Source organism: Panthera uncia (genome assembly GCF_023721935.1).
Source record: "Panthera uncia isolate 11264 chromosome E2 unlocalized genomic scaffold, Puncia_PCG_1.0 HiC_scaffold_19, whole genome shotgun sequence".
Taxonomy (NCBI): domain Eukaryota; kingdom Metazoa; phylum Chordata; class Mammalia; order Carnivora; family Felidae; genus Panthera; species Panthera uncia.
The window spans coordinates 8331843-8351035 of NW_026057588.1; the positions used below are offsets into that span (position 1 = coordinate 8331843).

General features: G+C 54.0%; 1 protein-coding gene across 4 annotated transcripts; it reads right to left on the bottom strand.

The window, feature by feature from the left end:
• Positions 1-5501: 5501 nt before the first annotated feature.
• FUT2 (fucosyltransferase 2) lies at positions 5502-15402 on the bottom strand. Of its 4 annotated transcripts, none has more exons than XM_049621785.1 (3): positions 15042-15402; positions 14024-14501; positions 5502-7017 (listed from the first exon to the last, which is right to left on the bottom strand). In XM_049621785.1, exons 1-3 carry the CDS (start codon positions 15267-15269, stop codon positions 5990-5992), a joined length of 1734 nt encoding a protein of 577 aa, XP_049477742.1. In that variant the 5' UTR covers positions 15270-15402; the 3' UTR covers positions 5502-5989. The 4 variants fall into 4 exon arrangements, 1 of the variants encoding a protein (XP_049477742.1); XR_007455745.1 differs by lacking the exons at positions 5502-7017; positions 14024-14501; positions 15042-15402 and adding exons at positions 7830-11303; positions 12148-12349; positions 13325-13403; XR_007455746.1 differs by lacking the exons at positions 5502-7017; positions 15042-15402 and adding an exon at positions 7830-11303 and having other exon boundaries at positions 14024-14109.
• Positions 15403-19193: the final 3791 nt, after the last annotated feature.

The window sequence follows — 19193 nt, forward strand, 5'->3', positions numbered from 1 at the left end:
AGCCTGACGCTCTGTGTGTCTGTGACACTCTGTGCCTGCCTCTCCTGGGTCCAGAGGAGGGCAGCTGCAGAGGGGGTCAGCTAGGCGAGGCTAAGGAATTCTCTGATCGGTGGATATTTGAAAGACAGGCACAGGCTTGGGTAGAGTGTGCATGTTTACCCCAGAGCCAGAGAGAGAGAGGCTTGGGCCCCACGCTCCCCACCACCGGTCACTCAGCCTTTCTCCAGACAATTCTGTTGCTCTCTCCTGCCCCCAGCGAGAGAGGGCTGGACCAAAGCGGGGCACAGGAAGGTGGGGAGCCTGAGCTGCCCCAGGGGAGCCCCTGAACCACGTTATCGTCCTATGCCATCTCAGTAGGCACAGGAGAAAGACCAAGGATATAGTCAACAGATTGCCAAAATTATCAATTTATCTTAAAAATGTTTGTTTATTTTTGAGAGAGAGAGAGAGAAAGAGAGAGAGAGTGCACATGAGCGGAGGAGGAAGGGGCAAAGAAAGGGAGGCAGGGGATCAGACACAGGCTCTGCGATGACAGCAGAGAGCCCGACTGGGGGCTCGAACCCATGAACGGTGAGATCATGACCTGCGCTGAAATCCAGAGTCGGTCACTTAAACGACTGAGCTACCCAGGCACCTCTGTGATTTCACATAAAAAAAAAAAAAATCATCGATGGTGCAATCATCGTCATCGATGGTGCAAGATACAGAATAGGAGACAACTGAGGCCGATGTGTGTGCTCAACAACCCCCCCCCCCCAAATTCTATACTAGACTATCCATCAGGTATGTTATGAGCCTACTGCAGTTAAGAACTGGGAATCAGTGTGGGCTCTCTAGGAAGATGTACAGGTTATTAGTTTTTCTGTTTATTAGTTTGCCCAGTTTATCAGTTTACTGGGGTTTTGTGCGTGTGTGTGTATTAATTAAGAAACCAGGGCGCCTGGCTGGTTCAGCTGGTAGAGCATGTGACTCTTGGTCTAGGGGGTTGTGAGTTTGAGTCCCATATTGGGTGTAGAGATTAATTTTAGAAAAGTAACATAAGGGGCGCCTGGGCGGCTCAGTCAGTTAAGCGTCTGACTTCGGCTCAGGTCATGATCTCACAGTTGGTGAGTTCGAGCTGACAGCTCGGAGCCTGGAGCCTGCTTCGGATTCTGTCTCTCCCTCTCTCTTGGCCCCTTCCCCGCTCGTGCTCTGTCTCTCTTTCTCTCACCAACAAATAAACATTAAATTTTAAAAAATAATAATAAAAAGAAACTTTTGCCCACCTCAAGGTCATTTATTCTAGAAGCTTTGTGCTGTTAGCTTTCACATTTTGTGATCTATCTTGAGCTAATGTTTGTGAATGGTGTGAGGAAGGGATCAAGGTTCACTTTTTCTATACGGATACTGGATTGCCTCCATTTCTTGAAAAGCTCTCTTTTTAGAGACAGAGTGCATGCTCAAATGTGGGAGAAGGGGAGGGGGCAGAGGAGGCGAGAGAGAGAGGGAGGGAGGAAGAGAGAATCTGAGGCAGGCTCCCCGTTCCGTGCAGAGCCTGATGCGGGGCTAGAGCCCAGGACCCTGGGATCACGACCTGAGCCAAAATCAAGAGTCAGATGCTCAACTGACTGAGCCACTGAGGCGCCCTGAAAAGCTCTTCTATCTTCCCACTGAACTGTGTTGATGTCTTCGTCACAAATCAAGTGACCGTAAAAAAAAAAAAAAAAAAAATGAATCAATCAATGAAGTGACTGTATATATATGGTCTATTTCTGGGCTTTTTGTTGGCTCCCATTTGTCTGGCTTTTACGCCAGCACAAGTTTGTCATGGTAACTTTAGCTTTATGGTAAATCTTGAAATCTGGTAATCTCACTGGTCTCTTTGCCTCACTTCTGCCATCACTTCACTGGTCCACTGTCAAATTCATTCTTCAAGGCATATTTAAAAATTTTTTTTTAACATTTATTTATTTTTGAGAGAGAGACACAGCCTGAACGGGGGAGGGGTAGAGAGAGAGGGAGACACAGAATCGGAAGCAGGCTCCAGGCTCTGATCAAGGCATATTTTTAATAGACGTTTTATAGCGTACCTTTCTTATGGCTGTGGTATAGAATTACACACCTACGCTTTTTTTTTTTTTTTTCAAGTAGGCTCTATGCCCAGCGTGGGGCTTGAACTCACAACGCTGAGAGCAAGAGTCCTCTGCTCTCCCGACTGAACCAACCAGGCGCCCCTGTTTAGTTAGGGTTTTTTTTTTTTTTAATTAATTCATTTATTTTTGAGAGCAAGAGAGCAGGAGAGGGGCAGAGGGAGAGAGAGAGAGAATTTTTTTTTTAAGATTTATTATTATTATTATTTTTAATGTTTCTTTTCGAGAGACAGAGCATGAATGGGGAGGGGCAGAGAGAGAGAGAGAGAGGGAGGGAGACACAGAGTCCGAAGCAGGCTCTAGGCTCCGAGCTGTCAGCACAGAGCCCGACGCGGGGCTCGAACCCATGAACCGCGAGATCACAACCTCAGTCGGCGCTTAACCGACTGAACCACACAGGAGCCCCGAGAGAGGAAGACGGTTAAGCAGTCTCCACAATCAGCACAGAGCTCTATGAGGGGCTTAATCCCAGGCACCGTGAGATTATAACCTGAGCCCCCCCAGGCACCCGTAGTTTGTTTTTTAAGAGACTTTTGCAGATGTCCAGGCAGAGGTGATGGTGACCTGGACAGAGTAGCGACGGTGGAGGAGGGACAGAAGGTCAGATTCGGGGTATATTTTGAAGGTAAAGCTGACAGAACTTGCAGGTGGATGGGGTGTGAAAGGAGGAATCAAGAAGAAGTTAAGTTTGGGTTCAAGTAAATGGACAGTGCCATTTACTGAGATCAGGGATGGGCCGGGGAAGGTTTGGGTGGTTGAAAATGGAGGGGAGATGTCCTCATGGCCATCGTTGGAAATGACACCTAACCATGATGTTGTTTTAATTTAGCAGCATGTGAAACACGTGCCACCCCCGTGCATTTAAAATGTACATTAAAAGGGAGAATGCCAAAATTATAAACAAATTCATTTAGGATTGTTTTAAGTTTGCTTATTTATTTTGAGAGAGCGAGAGCGTGCGCGAGTGAGCGAGGGGCAGAGAAAAGGAGAGAGAGAGAGAGAGAGAGAGAGAGAGAGAGAGAATCCCAAGCAGGCTCCACACTATCAGTGTAGAGCCTGATGCGAGTCTCGATCCCACGAACGATGAGATCATGGCCTGAGCTGAGATCAACAGTTGGATGCCTAAGCAACTGAGCCACCTGGAGCCTGTTTCAGATTCTGTGTCTCCCTCTCTGCCCCTCCACTTGCACTCTGTCTCTCTCTGTCTCGCTCTCAAAAATAAATGAACATTAAATTTTTTTTCATATTATAAAAAATAAAAAATAAAGACCGAAACCCAATCCAAAAACCATCACCCATTCAAGCTGTGTAAAATCAGACCGGGGTGGGGGGTGGGGGGTCTGGCTGGCTCATTTGGTAGAGCATTCAACTCTTGCTCTCGGGGGTCATGAGTTCGAGCCCCATGCTGGGTGTGGCGCCTACTTTGTATTTATTTTTTTATTTTTTATTTGGATTTTTTAATGCTCACTTTTGAGAGAGAGAGAGTGTGTGTGTGCGTGAGCGGGGGAGGGGCAGGGGAGGGGGGACACAGAACCCGAAGCAGGCTCCAGGCTCCGAGCTGTCAGCACAGAGCCCCACGCGGGGCTCGAACTCACGAACCGCGAGATCGTGACCTGAGCCGAAGTCGGACGCTTAACCGACTGAGCCACCCGGGCGCCCCGAGCCTACTTTAAAATAAATAAAAATAAAGTAAAATAAAATGAACTACCAAAAAACAAATAAAAATTTAAAAATCAGACTGGGAATTTGAATGAGTTCATAGAGTTATTGAGGCAGAGAGCTATGAGCATACTAAGTATCGTGTCACCCCATCGCATGAGTCCCAAGTCAAAAGAAAAGGGTTCCAAGAGAACCCCCTAGAGAGACCTTGAAGGCCTGCAGGATGTGAGGTAGCTATTAGAGCACAAATATTCTGGGGTACGTGGATGGATTGTTCTTGAAATTGGGTGTGGCCACTTGACTGGCTTCAGCCACTGAAATAGGAGTGGTAAACGTTTTTTCCCTATGTACTGATTTTTGGAGCATCTTCCTCTCTCTATATATATATTCTTTTCTTTTTTTCAGAGAGAGAGAGAGAGAGAGGGTGATGCACAAGCAGGGGAGGGGCAGAGGGGGAGAGAGAGGGAGAGAGAGGGAGAGAGAGAGAGAATCCCAAGCAGGTTCCATGCTTAGGGCGGAGCCCAACGTGGGGCTCCATCCCACGACCCTGGGATCATGACCTGAGCCAAAATCAAGAGTCAGATGCTCAATTGACTGAGCCACCCAGGTGCCTCCCAGTCCTTACATTCCTATATCACTTCCTTTTCAGACCGACTCCCTTACAAATACGGTGGCCTTGTCTGTATTGTGTGACCTCTCTGCAACTGGCCCGCGGTGAGTGCTGGGCTCAAACATCACTCTGATTGAGGCATCGGATTGTCTCTTTCCGGGGCTGTGAACCTGTGAACTCCAGGCCCGAGGAGCCTCTGTTGAGCCCTTGGAGTATAGACCTCTCTACCTCCCCCATTACCTCTTTGGGGGAATCCTGGGGGATGCCTACGCCGAAGGACTTGAAGTTGACCTCAGCTAAGACGGCTCATTGTTAGCACCTACGCGTGGCCTCGGAGCGAGCCCGGGCCCCCTCACAGCATGGTGGCTTCCGACACCTCGATGGCGGCCGGATGAGGGAATGTTCCAGGCGGAAGTCCAAGCCGTCCTGGGGGACCGGCCACACACGCAGGCGATCCGGGCGTCGGCCGCGAGGTTCTGCCAACCCCGCCTTCGCTAGCGGGGATCCGAGCGAGGTTCCACCGCCACGAGTGTTTACGGAGGGAACGGATGGACCCGCTTCGAGTCCACTGAGCCATGCTGCGCTCGGAGTTCTCAACAGTAATCATCCCAGGCCCTGGCAAGCCAGGGTTGCAGAAGTGGGGCCCCGGGGGGTGTTGGGACGCACGCCGGCGACTGGCCAACAGGGCGGCGCTCTTTCGGAAACCGGGGGAAAGGTCCCCCCACCCCCACCCCCACCCCGTTCCGGGCAAACTAGAAAAAAATGAGCCAGGCCAAGGCCACAGGGCTTGGAGAGGTGGTCGTCCGCTCTATTTGAGCCGCGCTTGCCTCCTTGGCCAGGCGGCTTTGGGGAGCGAGCAGACAACCGAGTTCAAGGCTTCCCTGTTTTCGGTACGTACATTGCTTCCTTCCTCCTCGGTAAGAGCGCCCCGCTTTTCCTCCTGTCCGCCGCCACATCCTTCAGAGGAGGCTGATCGACACCCCGGCTGAAGGGGGCAAAGATTTATTGATTTGCAGCTAAGCCAATCCCAGGGTCTTATTCGCCTGGCCTTGTGTTGGGTCAGGCGGGCATGTGATACACTTCCGGCCAGTGAGCTATGGGGGGGGGGGGGGGGGGGGGGGGGGGGGGGGGCAGTTGCAGGAGGGCTTTGGAATGCGTCCCTCACTCTTCAGAAGGGACCGAAGAACGGACCTCTTTTTGGCTGCCTCGTGAAGAGGTTGCCCGCATGTGACAGCCGGTTATGTGGCAGCCGTTTTGGGACCATGGGGGTGGGGGGGGGGGGGGGGGGGGTGGGGAGCGGTCTGAGAGGAGCTGATGGCAGTTGAACAAGACGGACGGAACTGGGGTTCCCGGTGACATCGCCGAGCCGCTGCCTCGACGAACCCCAGAGATGTGCCGCCTCCGCTCTTGTTGCGTGGGACACGGAAACGTGCTATTTCAAGTCGGTGGCGACTTGGGTTTCTTGCGGCCTCTCGAGCGTCCTGGTGCGAGAGGGAAGGGTCCTGGCACACGGAACAAGACGCCCCTGGGGCCCGGGCAGCTGGTCCTGGGGGAGCCAGCGAAGGAGGGGGGCGCCGAAGGCCGGCCGCCATCAGTGGTGGAGCAGCGGGGACAGGTCTGCCGAGATCCCAATCCACTCGGGCAGGAAGGCCGCCTCGGGCTTAAAGAGTTTGAGGAAGGGGGAGTCCGGGAGGGTGTAATTGGCCAGGTAGATGGTGTCCCCGCCAGCCAGGTAGGCGGCCCAGATCCCGAACGTGCCGATGGTCATGACCGTGTGGTTGCACTGCGTGAGCAGCGCGAAGTCCTTGGCCGGCGAGGTCTCCACGCCGTCGCCGGCGAACACGACGTCGCCGCGGGAGGCGTCGATGTTCTCGCGGCACCAGGCCATGCCGTTGCTGGTGACCACGAAGACCGGGGCGCGGTGGCGGGCCCGGAACCAGCCCAGGGCCCGCTCCAGGTACCCGCGGTCGGCGACCACGCCCTTCCACACGCGGGGCATGACGTGCACGTAGTCGCCGCGGCGCACGTGGACGCCCACGAAGGTGCCCGGCCGCCGCCCGCCCACCCGCAGCCGCCGCAGAAACGCCTGGGCCTCCGCCCGCACGTGGTCGTGCAGGGTGAACTCGCGCCGGATCTCGTCGCGCACGTGGTGGTAGAAGGTCCAGGAGCAGGGGTAGCCGGTGAGGCGCACGTACTCCCCCGGGATGTGGCGGTGGCGGTCCTCCATCCAGTCGTTCAGGGGGTAGTTCCGCCAGGGGATCCTGCCGGCCGCCGCGTGGTGCAGGACGGGGAGGCTGATCCGGAAGATGGGCGCCAGCGTGCTGTGCATCTCGGCCGGGATGAAGGCGGGCCGCCCGTTCATCTTGGCCAGGGCGTACAGGGTGGCGTACTCCCCCATCTGGTTCCCCAGGCGCCCTTGGGCGTTGATGGTGAACATGCCGCCCCGGGGCCGGGGCGTCGTCGAGTTTTCCTTGGGCGCCCACACCAGCGTCTCGAGCTGCCAGCTGGGGCGAATCTTCGCGAGCCGCTGCTGAAGGTGAAATATGGTAGAGGCCGTGAAGACGAAGAGGAGGATATGGCCCATGGAGAAGAAGAAAGGCGCGTGGACGCTGAACATGGCTGTCGGGGAAGGGAGAGCCGGGGATGTTAGGCCAGGGGGTGGCGGCCCCGGAGGGGTGCGCGCACACACGCGGGGGGTGGGGGTGGGGGTGGGGGTGCGTGCAGGGGGGGGGTTCACCCTGTGTGTAGATGAGCGTGAATGCTCAGTTACGTGTATGGGGGCAGGTCTCGGGAGTGTGTTTCCAGCGGGTTCATTCGTTCCTGCTCATCCGGGTCGAAAGGAGTACGCCGTGTGGATTCACCCGAGTATGCATACGGGTATCTATACATTGTGCACACATACGGGTGTGTGTGAATTTGTGTGCATACAAGGGACAGGTGTGCGTTGTGTTGTGTGTGTATATGCTGTGTACATATAGGGTGTGTACTATGTATACAGTGAGCATACACACACACACACACACACACACATAATGTAAATACACGTTGTATGTTTCAACGTCTTTATAGACTGAATATACTTACATGGGTGTGTATATACGGGCAGGACAAGTGTATAGACCTACTACCGACCGGGGATCCGGTTTCTAGAGGTGTCCATTCTTGCATGCCCTGCCTATCCAAAGTCCCTTTGAAAGGAGATTGCCCGACCCATCACAAACTCCACCACCCGACCTGCCTGCCCTCGTCGCCACCGCCAACTGAGCGGAAGATAAACGCCTGGTTCCACGGTGGCTTTGCCATCTGTTGGCAAAATTGCAACTCGTAAGGCTGGCTCTGAAAGATACGTTGGCCAGGGGCCCCTGGGTGCCTCAGTGGGTTAAGCGTCTGACTCTTGATCCCAGCTCAGGTCACGATGTCACGGTTCGTGAGTTTGAGCCCCCTCATCGGGCTCTGGGCTGACGGTGTGGAGCCTACTTGGGATTTTTTCTCTGCCCCTCCCCTGCTCATAAACTCTCCCCCCCCAAAAAATAAATAAATAAATAAATAAAAAGATAAGTTGGCCAACTCTCTGTCTTGAATATTTTTACCTGACGGTCAGAAGGCAGTTGGCAGGTGAGTGTTTGTTTTTTCTCCCCTCACACCGACTGGGTGTTCAACAATTCAGTTCCATTTTGACGTTGCCTTCCTGGACTTGGAATCCGATCCAATGGGTTTAAGAGTTCCGTCTCATTTCATATACTGACGCCAAGTCCTGAGCCGTTCGTATCTCTGACTGATCACTTTTGAACTGGGGGTGCCCACGACTCCCTCCTCAGGTTTGATAATGTGCCAAAATGGCTCACAGAACTCAGAACTCATCTGATTATAAAGGACACGAACGCATAACCGGAGAAGAAGTACATAAGGTAAGATCCGGAAGGGCCTTCTGCCGTCCCCATGGAGGTGAGGTGGGCCGCCTTCCTGGCTCTTGGGTGGGCCTGCCAAACTCAGAGCCTCTCCGAAACCCATTGGTTAGGGGTTTTATGGAAGTTTCGTTATGGAGGCATGCCGTGGTTCGAAGAGGGAAGCGGTTAATCAGGCTCTTGGCCTGGGACCCCCTAGAGCTAAAATAAGGCCCAGACGGGACAGGGGCTTGGAGATACGGTTATGGAGCGTAAGCAAAACAGCTGAAAGGAAAGGAAAGCAGGGAGTGAACTGGTTCTGACTCCCCATTATGACTGGAAGCCAGGAAGGAAGAGCAGAACAAGCTTTGCTCCGGATTATCACGGTTAACGCTTTGTTGTCGCTGAAGATTGCCTCTAGAAGCGATCGATGGGCTTTGCCATTCTGCAGTCCAGCTGGAACCACACCTGCAGCCTGTTGCCACAGTGGAAGTCCAGGTTTGCTCACTGATCAACTTTGGGCTTGGAATCACGGGAATGGGGATATATGGGCGGAGTCAAAGGAATGAAGCGCCTTCTGGTCCCCCAGCTCTCCCAGAGACTTCCTTCTCCCTCCCCTGTGAATATGAGGTTCCCACCCACTCTTTTTAAAACTCTTCCTCATGAGCAGGCTTTCATCAGAGCATATCCTGGAGACTCTGCACAAAGGTAGATTAGATACGAAAGGTTTCTGGTTGATTGGGTCCACGGTTTGTGTTCCTTGGTCAAAGTACTGAAGCAAGTGGCCATTAAGAAGAGAACACTGGGGGGAAATCAAGCAGGGTGTGACGTGGTTGAAACTGGGAAGGTGCCAGAAGCTATGTAGATATGGCCCTTTATGGTTAACTGTATATAGCTGATAAAAGTTGGCACTGGACCTAATGTAGCAATATCCCTGCTTCTTAATCGCTGCTACCCTCATAGCCCATGAAGATGATATGCATTATCTTTCTCTCTTTTTTAATGTTTTTATTTATTTTTGAGACAGAGCGAGACAGAGCATGAGCAGGGGAGGGGCAGAGAGAGGGGGAGACACAGAATCCGAAGCAGGCTCCAGGCTCTGAGCTGTTGGCACGGAGCCCAACGCGGAGCTCGAACTCACAGACTGTGAGATCATGACCTTTGCTGAAGTTGGACGCTTAACCGACTGAGCCACCCAGGCACCCCATACGCATTATCTTTCTAGAAGAAAGTCAGGCTTGCCAACTAGATGCCTGGATTTGGGTTGAGCCAACTCAGGTGGGGGTCTGTCTGGGCCCCTTGGGTCACCGGATGTTGAGTCTAGCCAGAAATGGACTCCTGGATGATACAATCTCCTCTGGCCCCCTTTGACTTGAAAGGCAAGGAGCCAGGGAGGCTGGGTTTACTGACTAAGGTTCATTGCACAGCTCCGCAGATGCTCAGTCTTACTGCTCAAAAGTTCTGGATCAGGCCCCTTCCTCATCGCCACCGAGTGTAAATAAAGCCTCTGTTCCCTAAGCCCAACACGGACTAGGCTTCACACAGTGACAGAAAGGACGCATGACTCAGTGGACACACTCTGATCACAGGCTGTTGACGGCAGGCTCCCACGCTCATTAGCTGTGTGACTCTGGGAAGCAACTTCACCTTTCTGACCATTAAAACAGTACCTTTTGATCTTATCACATACAGGGGGCGCCTGGGTGGCTCAGTCGGTTAAGCATCCAACTCTTAATTTCAGCTCAGGTCACCATCTCACGGTTTTCGGGAGTTCGAGCCCCACGTCGGGCTCTGTGCGGACGGTGCAGAGGCTGCTTGGGATTCTCTCTCTGCCCCTCCCCCCCTGCTCATGCTGTTTCCATCTCTCTCAAAATAAATACATAAACTGATTTAAACAGTTTTTGAAAGATGATCACATTCAAAGCAAAGAGCCCTGCTCTGTGCGGCTGAGATGGGAACAGACCTACAAGAGGAATGAATTTCGTCCAGAGGTTGTGAATTCTGGGAAGAGCTAGGGTGACCTCATACCATCAGATGTAGATACGGTGGCTTGAGCTGACCGTGGGGGCTGTCCCTCTGAGGAGTGGGTGAGTGTGTGTGATTCTACTTGCCCTGGTTAATGTTTGATTTTTTTTTATTTCTGGGTGAAAAAAAATTTTTTTTAATGTTTGTTTTTGAGACAGAGAGAGACAGAGCATGAGCAGGGGAGGGGCAGAGAGAGAGGGAGACACAGAATCCGAAACAGGCTCCAGGCTCTGAGCCGTCAGCACAGAGCCCGACGCGGGGCTCAAACTTGCGGACTGTGAGATCATGACCTGAGCCGAAGTCGGACGCTCAACCAACTGAGCCGCCCAGGCGCCCCCATTTCTGGTTTTTTGTTTTTTGTTTTTTTAGTGTTTATTTATTTTAAGAGACAGAGAGAGAGTGAGAGCGAGCAGGAGAGGGGCAGAGAGAGAGGGTGAGAGAGAATCCCAAGCAGGCTCCACGCTGTGAGGGCAGCACCTGACAGGGTGCTCAAACCCGTGAGATCATGACCTGAGCCGAAATCAAGAGTCCCACGCTTAGTCAGTTGAGCCACCCAGGCACCCCTGATTTTTTTTTTTTAATGGAGTTGAAGGTATGAGATGAAGCATACGTGTGATGGCAGTCAAGGGGTAGACCGTATGGAGGTAGTACATTTTTGCCCACTCAACCCATAGACCTTGTGTGCCATGCGTTGGGTTGTGTCTGTCTCCAAAAGGCGTATTAGAATCCTAACTCCTGATACTGCAGAATATGGACCTTATGTGGACACAGGGTCTTTACAGAAGTGACCGAGTTACAATGAGGTCATCCTAAGGTGGGCCGTAATCCAATAGCAATGATGTCTTTATTAAAAAAAAAAAACAAAAAAAAAAACAACAAAAAAAAAAACACAAAAACGCAGCCAGTAGGGCATCATCTGACTTTGGTCCAAGGCGGCCCTTGTGTGGGCATGGGCGCAGGCTCAAGAGACGCGTCTGTATCCAGCAGAGTCTCTCCCTTGGGGATTTGAAGTTAGAAACACAGGGAGGGTGGCTGGTTGGTTGTGGGCCCCACAGCTGAAGGGCCCGTGAGAGCCCGCGTGCAGCCATGTTGAGCCATATCCAAGAGGGACCAGAGAAACCCATGAGCACAGTGAACTGGACCCTGAGATGAAAAAGGTTGAGGGAGAGATGGAAAGCATCACTGTGCCCCCCTGATGGCTCCCTGGCTCCTGTTTCGTCAAGGCCACTGGCCCTTACATTCCTGTCCAGATCCCAACCAGATTCCTCGAGACCTGGCCCTGACTCTGGTGTAGAAGGAACTCTCTGGGGACTGGGAAGCAGGAGGAAGCTGGGGACAGAGGGGACACCCAAGGTAGGAGGAGGGAGAGTGGCCTCGTGCCTTCTTCCCACTTCTTCTGGGTGCTTCTCTCTTCCTTTCTCCAAGTAGCTTGTGAGCCTTTGAAGAGCTCCTCTGTCTGGTTGCGAATTTGCCAAGCACAGGACATGGGAAAAACGCGGGCCCAGGGAAATGCTTGTGGGGAGGCAGGATGGAGGGAGGGAGGGAAGAGAGAAGGAAAGAAGGAGGAAAGGAAGGGAGGGAGGAGGGAAGAGACAGGTGTAGAAAGCGACTGGAAAAGAAAAAGGGACAGAAAGAACTGGAGAGAAATACAGGGACAGAGCCAGAGAGAGCAGGAGGACAGACAGACAAGGAGACACGGAGACACAGAGAGAAAGACGGAGGCAGGGAGAAAGAGACAGACAGGAATAGAAAACCACAGGAGCGACGGAGACAGGGAGAGACAGGAGAGAGAGAAAAGGGCAGGCAGAAGTGGAGATGCCGCACTCAGTCCAGCTCTGACCTCTGTCCCAATTCTGTGCCTCCAAGCGAGTCGCTCTCGGGATCATTCAGACCCGGTCTCTCGGTCTCAGACACAGCTCCATGAAGGAAGGAAGGGACGGGGTTGCTCTGGTTCCCTCTCTGTCCCCCGCAGCCCTCGGAAACAGGGCCGGACACACAGTAGGTGCTCGGGAAATGTGTGTAGAAGGAACGTGGGCCTCCACCTGTCAAGGATACTGGGAGAATGACCGTCATGATCACACCTGTTCGTCTCTGGGCTGGCCCTGAATGTGCCCTCGAAATTTGTTTCCCTCAGACAGAAAGACAATAAGGCCAGCTTTGTTTGGGTGAAAAGGAAGGCAGAATGTTCTAGAACGGTGGCTGCCTGTCTCTCAGCTTCCTTGGTGGTTCCTTCCTTCCTCACTCGGGACGGGAGATCGAGCCCCACCTCCCGCTCCGTGCTGGAGCCTGCTTAAGGTTCTCTCTCCCTCCCTCTGCCCCTCTCTGCCACTCTGGCTCTCTCTCAAAAAAAAAAAAAGAGGCTCAGAGACTAGCCAGAGAAGGGCCTGGGGGCCAAGCCCGGGCCAGGGCTGGGGCGGGGAGCTGGGCACAGGGAGACGGGGAGAGCAGCCGGCCCCCCTGACATCTGTGGGGAGAGCTTGGGGAATGCCAGCAGCCAGCTTCTGGAAAGTGGGGTCCCAGGGGGATCGGAAAGTCCGTCTCTGGGTCTGTCCTCAGTCCCTGTGTCTGTCCTCAGTCCCTGTACCGGCATCGGGCCCTTCAGGCCATCATCCAAGGAGGGAGGGGCAAGAGGAAAGGTCAAGAGTCCTTCCTTCATCCGTTTGGAGGCAGGAGGATTGGAGAACAGAAGGAGCCCCAACTTCGAAGGAGGAGCCCAGCCTGCGGGTCCTTCGGGAAAATGGGGCCACTGCTATCTGTCCAGAAGGGCTTTTAAGTGCTCTCTCTGGCTCTCTCACCCCAGGCTAAGCCTGGCCCACTGCGTCCTCTCCCCTCTGGAGCCTGGCCCCTGGTGCCAAGCCTCCCCCCATCTGTCCCCACACCCAGAGCTGGCCTTGCGCCTCCCCAGCTCACCGCCCTCCCAGGGCTTTCCACCTCCACCCAGCCAGGCTTCGCCACCAAGAAATAACCCCGTCTCCCCCCACCCCACCCCACCCCCGAAATTCACACTGTAAGCACACCTTTGGGGAAGAGCTTGGGGCACAAATGTGAGGCCACCACCTGGAAGTCCTCGACTTGATTCCCAGGACTGGAATGGAAGGGGGCGGGGGGGTGGGGGGGGGGTGGTGGTGGCTCGGGAGCCAGGGATCCCTGGGGCCACGGTGGGCCTGGAGGTGCGGGCGGCAGCAGCCTTGGGGACCCTGAGGACCCCTGGGTCCTGTGGGTGGGTCCTGCGACCCCGAGGTCGCAGGAGGTGGAGGTGGGGGGTGGCGGGGAGAGGCGAACAGGAAACTCTCTCGCACAGCAGGCCCTGCCCTGCACGGAGATTCTCAGGTAAGCTCCAGGAAACTGGTGACGGGAGGGAGGGAGCTGGTGGCCTGGGGCTGGGGAGGGGAGAGTGGAGGTGATGAGGGAGGTGCGGGCTCAGGTGGTCGATCGGCAGGGAAGGAAGGGGAGGGGAGCGGAGCGGGGCGGCGGCTGGGGCTCACGGGGAGATGAGACGACTGGGGTGCTGGGTGCAGAGGAGGTGGGCTCCTGGGTGGCGAGGGGTGGACCCTCTGCCGGCGGAGACCCCGGGGCGGGGGCGGGGCATCCCAGAGGGGATCCCTGAGTTCAAGTGCGTCCCAGCACTCGGCCCCGTGCGCGCGCTCTCGCCAGCGCGCAGCGGGTCGGGGAGAGCCTCTCCCCCTACACCCCCGCCCCACCTCGCCATCTCTCACCTGGTTCCGGCCGCAGGAATCCGGGGGCCGACGACGGGGCTGCTCGGCGAGCAGATCGGGGTGCTCCCTCGTCGGAGATCGACCCTTCACTCAGAAATCTGAGCCTCCCAGCACCCGGGTCCGGAAAACCCCGCCCAGGCTCTACCTGGCCTCCCCGAGCCGTAGGGGGGGTGGCGGGGTTTAGGGAGCCAGGTGTGCCCGGCGCCCCACCTCCCACCCCACGTGACTGCTGGGACGCTGGCCCGGGAGGCCCCTCGGGAGGAGGCCGGCTGAGTCCAGCCCGGCCAGGCTCGTCCGGACTCAGCCCTGCCAGGGTCCTGGGTTTCTTTATTTGGGCCCCAACCGCAGCATTTACGTGGTCTGCTAACCTCCTTCTATCTTCGCCACCGGGTGAGTTCCGTGCGCTCAGCGGCCCTGTGGTGCAGGCGGAGATTCCAAGGCCCCCGAGATGTGAAGTAACTCGCTCAAGGTCACACAGCTAGGAAGTGAGAGGAGCTAGGTTTCGAAACCGGGCTGGCCAGAATCTCGGATACACCCTGGCGAGCACCGACTCTTCTCACTCTCCCTGCTTTCAAAAAAAGATTCTCTTAGGAAACGAAAATCCCCTAACCTTGCATCACAGGGCCAGGCTATGCTTGTCTGCGGCCGCCGAAATCAAGTGCAAGATCCAGGAGGAATTTCCCAGGGGAGGGAGGAGCCCCCAACAGTCCTAACACTGAAAGGCAACAGCTCCTCCGGGCTCCTGAGTGAGTGGACGGGAGCCCCCACCATCCATGGATCTCACCCTCCGCTCCTTCCCTGCAAAAAACGAAAACCATCTGGGGGCGCCTGGGTGGCTCAGTCGGTTGAGCGACCAACTTCGACTTCAGCTCCTGATCTCGAGGTTTGCACGTTCAGCCAGGTTCGTCGCTGACAGGGGGGAGCCTGCTTGGGATTCTCTCCCTCTCCCCTCCCCCCCCCCACCTCTCTGCCCCTCCCTGCTTCATGCTTTCTCTCTCTCAAAATAAATAAAACAAACCTTTAAAAAAATCTGAATCGGATCAAGCCTCTCGGTGTGATCACCGGTTTTCAGAAAAACGGGGATAAAGTCACCAGTGAATAGACACCACGAGGGTGCATTGAGCCAAGTCCAGAAGGTGGGACGGTCCACAGGACATATGACCCGGCTTCCCCAACACTGGAAGAAAAGGAACAAGAAAGAGGAGGCTTGTAAGATATGCAAAGCAGATTCTGGGCTCCGAAACATAGAAACAGATTTTTCACCTATGTGGATCTCCGACAGGATGTTTAAAAGTCAACGGGGATGTGGGACACATCTCTATGTCACATTTATCAGCATTTATCCTTAGTCACTAAATGCCGTGGCCACATCGGACAACCCTTGTGACAACTAAACCTGCCCCACGGATGCCTAGAATGTCCCCCCCCCCCCCGCCCCCCCCCCCCCCCCCCCCCCCGACAATACTCACAAATTGAGGACGGCTGTTCTACCCCCTCAGGTCTCCTGTTTCAGGACCAGGGGCGGGCTGGGAAATGCTTAACAGCCGGCTCCCTGGGGCAAAAATAATCCCTGGTTGGTAGCATGTGGTGGAAATGGTAAAAATTTCGATGGTATAAATACCACCCCCCTCCCCCACCCCATGGCCAATGTCAAGCAACCAACATCGCATCTTAGAACACAGACTTGCAGAGAACATTGTTCTCTGATACCCCTCGTACAGACACAATACATGTAAATAACCCCAAGAGACAGATGATAGGAAAACCTACGAAAATAATCCGGGCAGGAGGAATTTCGAGCTTTGGTTTGACAAAATGTATTCGATTGTGATACATGCTCAAAAGTGTATTTGTTTTGTTTTGAACTTAACCAACAAAATTCAAACTTAAAACAAAAATTTGGGGGGGGGGGATGTTTATTCATCTTGAAGGAGAGAGAGAGCGTGAGCAGGGGAGGGGCGGAGAGAGAGGGAGACAGAGAATCCGAAGCAGGCTCCAGGCTCTGAGCTGTCAGGGAAGAGCCTGCTTCGGATCCTCTCCTCTGCTTCCCCCCGCCTCTCCCCCACTTGCTCTCTCTCTCTCTCTCTCTCTCTCTCTCTAACATAAATAAACATTAAAAACAAATTTTTAAAAAAAAGTTATGTGTACACTCTATTTTAGTCTATTTTTTTGTTGTTGTTGTTTTTAGAGAGAGAACACTTTTTTTTTAATGTTTCTTTTGAGAGAGAGAGAGCGAGTGAGCAGGGCAGGTGAGGATCCCAAGCAGGCTCCACACTGTCAGCACAGAGCCCGATGCGGGGCTCGAGCCCACGAGCCTCGAACCCTGAGGCACCCGGGGGCCGCTTGTGTGATTAGTTCTACAAAATTTCCAGAGTAGGCAAATCCACAAGCAGATCCGTTGCCGGGGGGTTGGGGAGGGGGAAATAGTGATTCCTGACGGGTACCGGCCTCTTTCCGAGGGAGTGGAAATGTTCTGTGATGGGATGGTCTGCCTCTCACACATGCCTGAGCCTGGCCTGTCCCAGGAGCCTCCGTTTATGTTCCTCCCACACTGCCCCTAGGCCCAGGTCCCAGCATCCCCTGTGTCTTGCTGTGACTTCGGACCCCAAGGCTCAGAAAGCCAAAGAGAGGGGAGCCCGGGTGGCTCAGTCGGTTGAGCGTCCGACATCGGCTCAGGTCATGATCTCACGGTTTGTGGGTTCGAGCCCCGCGTCGGGCTCTGTGCTGACAGCTTGGAGCCTGGAGCCTGCTTCCGATTCTGTGTCTCCCTCTCTCTCTCCCCCTACCCACACCCCCCCCCCCGCTCATGCTCTGCCTCTCCATCTCTCTCAAGAATAAATACACATTAAAATAGTAGTAGTAATAATAATCATAATAAATAATAATAATAAAGAAAGCCAAAGAGAAAAACCCAAGGTCACACACAGAAGGTGATACAGACACAGTTTGTAATCAAGTCACTGGCTCCCAAACCCCTGGGGCACCCTTCCCCAGCCAACTCCTTTGCCAGCTGGGGGCCAAGTTCAGGCCGACACTTCCTGAGCCACCAGGAACCCCCATAATCCTCTGTTCCTGGTCCCTCCCCAGGACATACTTTTATGTTCATTTTGCACCTTGAATAGTAATGAGACTAAAAATATCTGTAATGGCTGTAGATCCCCTAAGGGCAGGAACTCTATCGACGTTCATTATTGCTCTACAACCATAACCGACTTAGTCCTTCCAACTGTGTGAGGTGGTCCCTAGCAGCTGAGGCCCAGAGAGGTGCAGTCACTTGCCCAAAGCCACCCGGCCTGTAAGTGGCGGAACTGGGATTTAAATCCTGAACCCGAAGCCTTTTTGTCTGTTTGTTTTGGCAGGCAGGCAATGACCAGTGACAGTGACTCTAACCCTCTCTGTCGTGGGTACCAACTGTAGACAAGACCCTGCACAAATACCTGCCACATTTCCGTAAACACTGATACACGTCCCCTTGGCATCCAGCCAACATGCCCTGAGGAAGCCCAGCCTGTCCTGCGGGAGACAGGCCACACAGAGGATGGCCGACAGTCCCAACCAAGTTCCCTGCTGAGCGCAGCCGTATGAGAGACCTCAGACATCACACGGAGCGGCGAAACACCCAGTCGATCCACGCAATCGTGACAAATAATAAATTCGGCACTTAACGCCATTACATTTGGGGGACGGCTTGTTACGCAGCATTAGCTGACTGAAACACCTCCCGTTAAGGTGACAGTTCCCTGAGAGCAGGAACCATGTCCGTTTTGCTCCCTCGTGGGTCCCCACTGTCTAGAATGTCTCCTGGAAGATAGTAGGTGTCTATACACATTTGTGGAAGGAAGGAAGGAAGGAAGGAAGGAAGGAAGGAAGGAAGGGAGGGAGGAAGGGGTTTTCAGACCTCCATCTCCTGGGATGATGTCCATGAGACGTAGGTGCAGCTGACGACTGCCCACCAGCCTCTATGCGTATGATAAAGTGTTGGTGGGGGTACGTCTACCTCATTCCATGACCGGGGCCGGGGATGCCAGAATGAGAAGGAATCTTCGTTACCTGGCCAAGAATTTTCCCGCACCCCCGTGACTTTGGAACATTGTGCCAGACCTCTATGTAGGTAAACAGCTTGCTGATGAGTATCTGAGTCCGGGATGTGTTGCGGTTATTAACCGCGGGGTTAGAGGGGCCCCGGGCTGCATGTGGGATTTGTGGACGGGGCGCTTGTGGTGACCACACACAAAGGGGCATGGGGATTGCAGAGGGGAGGGTGAAACGCTGGAGCTCCCCCCACCTCCCGCCATCCATGGGCTCTGCATCAGTCAGGAGACACTCAGTGTAAGCTAAAGGGTGATTTCAAACCTTCTTGCAGCCTCCCCGGGAGGGCTCTGAGCGGCTCCCACCATTAAGGTTACCTGTGGCCTCTGCCATCAGACTGGGAGCCCTGTGGGGTGGAAACCAGGGCCAGGCCACCCCTAAGCTTTTCCCCGGGGCACAGAAAGAGGTGTTGGTAGGGGTACCTGGGTGGCTTAGTCATTAAGCGTCCGACTCTGATCTCAGGGTCGTGAGTTCAAGCCCTGTGTCGGTGGGGAGCCTACTTAAAAAAATAAATAAAAGGGGGCGTTGGTTGAATTTCTTCAAAATGTGTTATGGAATTGAAATTCAACAACATGCACAAAAGCAGACGGACCAGTACAACAAAGCCCCAAGCACCCAGCAGTCAGTTTTCAACTTGTGTTGCCAGCCTCCCTTGGTCTGTAGCTCAACTGGGCCTTCTCATTCCATCCCTGAACATTTCAGGGTGTTCCTCTGACTGGTAAGAATACTTCAAAATGAGGGGCGCCTGGGTGGCTCGGTCGGTTAAGCGTCCGACTTCGGCTCAGGTCATGATCTCGCGGTTCTTGAGTTCGAGCCCTGCCTCGGGCTCTGTGCTAACGGCCCAGAGCCTGGAGCCTGCTTCCGATTCTGTGTCTCCCTCTCTCTCTGCCCCTAACCCACTCACGCTCTGTCTCTCTCTCTCAAAAATAAATAAACATTAACAAATTTTTTTAATTAATTAATTAAATAAAAATTTAAGTGTAGAACAAACACCATGCTGTTACCAGCCCTACAATGAAGTCATTTCTGAATATCATAATATCCAAATTATAATTTCCCTGATGGTCTCAAAGCTGTCTTT